The sequence below is a fragment of the Geospiza fortis genome, unplaced genomic scaffold (assembly GCF_000277835.1).
Source record: "Geospiza fortis unplaced genomic scaffold, GeoFor_1.0 scaffold494, whole genome shotgun sequence".
NCBI lineage: Eukaryota > Metazoa > Chordata > Aves > Passeriformes > Thraupidae > Geospiza > Geospiza fortis.
In genome coordinates, this window is record NW_005054691.1 from 106,373 (window position 1) to 106,863 (window position 491).

Here is a 491-nt window from a genome sequence, read left to right on the forward strand (position 1 = left end):
GATTGTTCCCTGGCAGGGTGGGCAGGCCCTGGCACAGGGTGCCCAGAGCAGCTGGGGCTGCCCCTGGATCCCTGGCAGTGCCCAAGGCCAGGCGGGACACTGGGGCTGGAGCACCTGGGACAGTGGGAGGTGTCCCTGCCATGGCAGGGGTGGCACTGCAGGGGCTCTGGGGTCCCTTCCCAGCAGACAAATCCCAGCTCCAGCTGCTCCTGCAGTGAGGATCCTGGGGTGCTCCCAGCCCCGCTCCAGGTGCCCCCAGCTCTCACCTCCCCATCCTCAGGAGCGTACAGGTAGTTGAAGAAGATGGGAGCTTTCTTGTTGAGGCGGTCGATGTAATCCCAGATGGATTTGGAGACCTGCTGGCCCTTCCGCTCGCCCTTCTCCTCGTACAGGAGCCCTGGGGGACAGAGGGGACAGCGGGTGTGACGGGGGCAGGGGCAGGTGCCATCCCTGGCCCCGCACGCCGCGCTCACCCAGCTCGATGCGCTCGT

The 491-nt window shown here is 66.8% G+C and overlaps 1 protein-coding gene across 1 annotated transcript in view; it reads right to left on the reverse strand.

The window, feature by feature from the left end:
- Nucleotides 1–491, reverse strand: part of SBF1 (SET binding factor 1) — a gene marked incomplete at its 5' end in the record, with an annotated part of 34,497 nt that overhangs the window by 2,285 nt on the left and 31,721 nt on the right. The window contains 2 exons of the mRNA XM_031065165.1: nucleotides 261–397; nucleotides 474–486. Coding sequence (XP_030921025.1) covers nucleotides 261–397; nucleotides 474–486 — 150 coding nt within the window. The remainder of the gene's footprint in view (nucleotides 1–260; nucleotides 398–473; nucleotides 487–491) is intronic.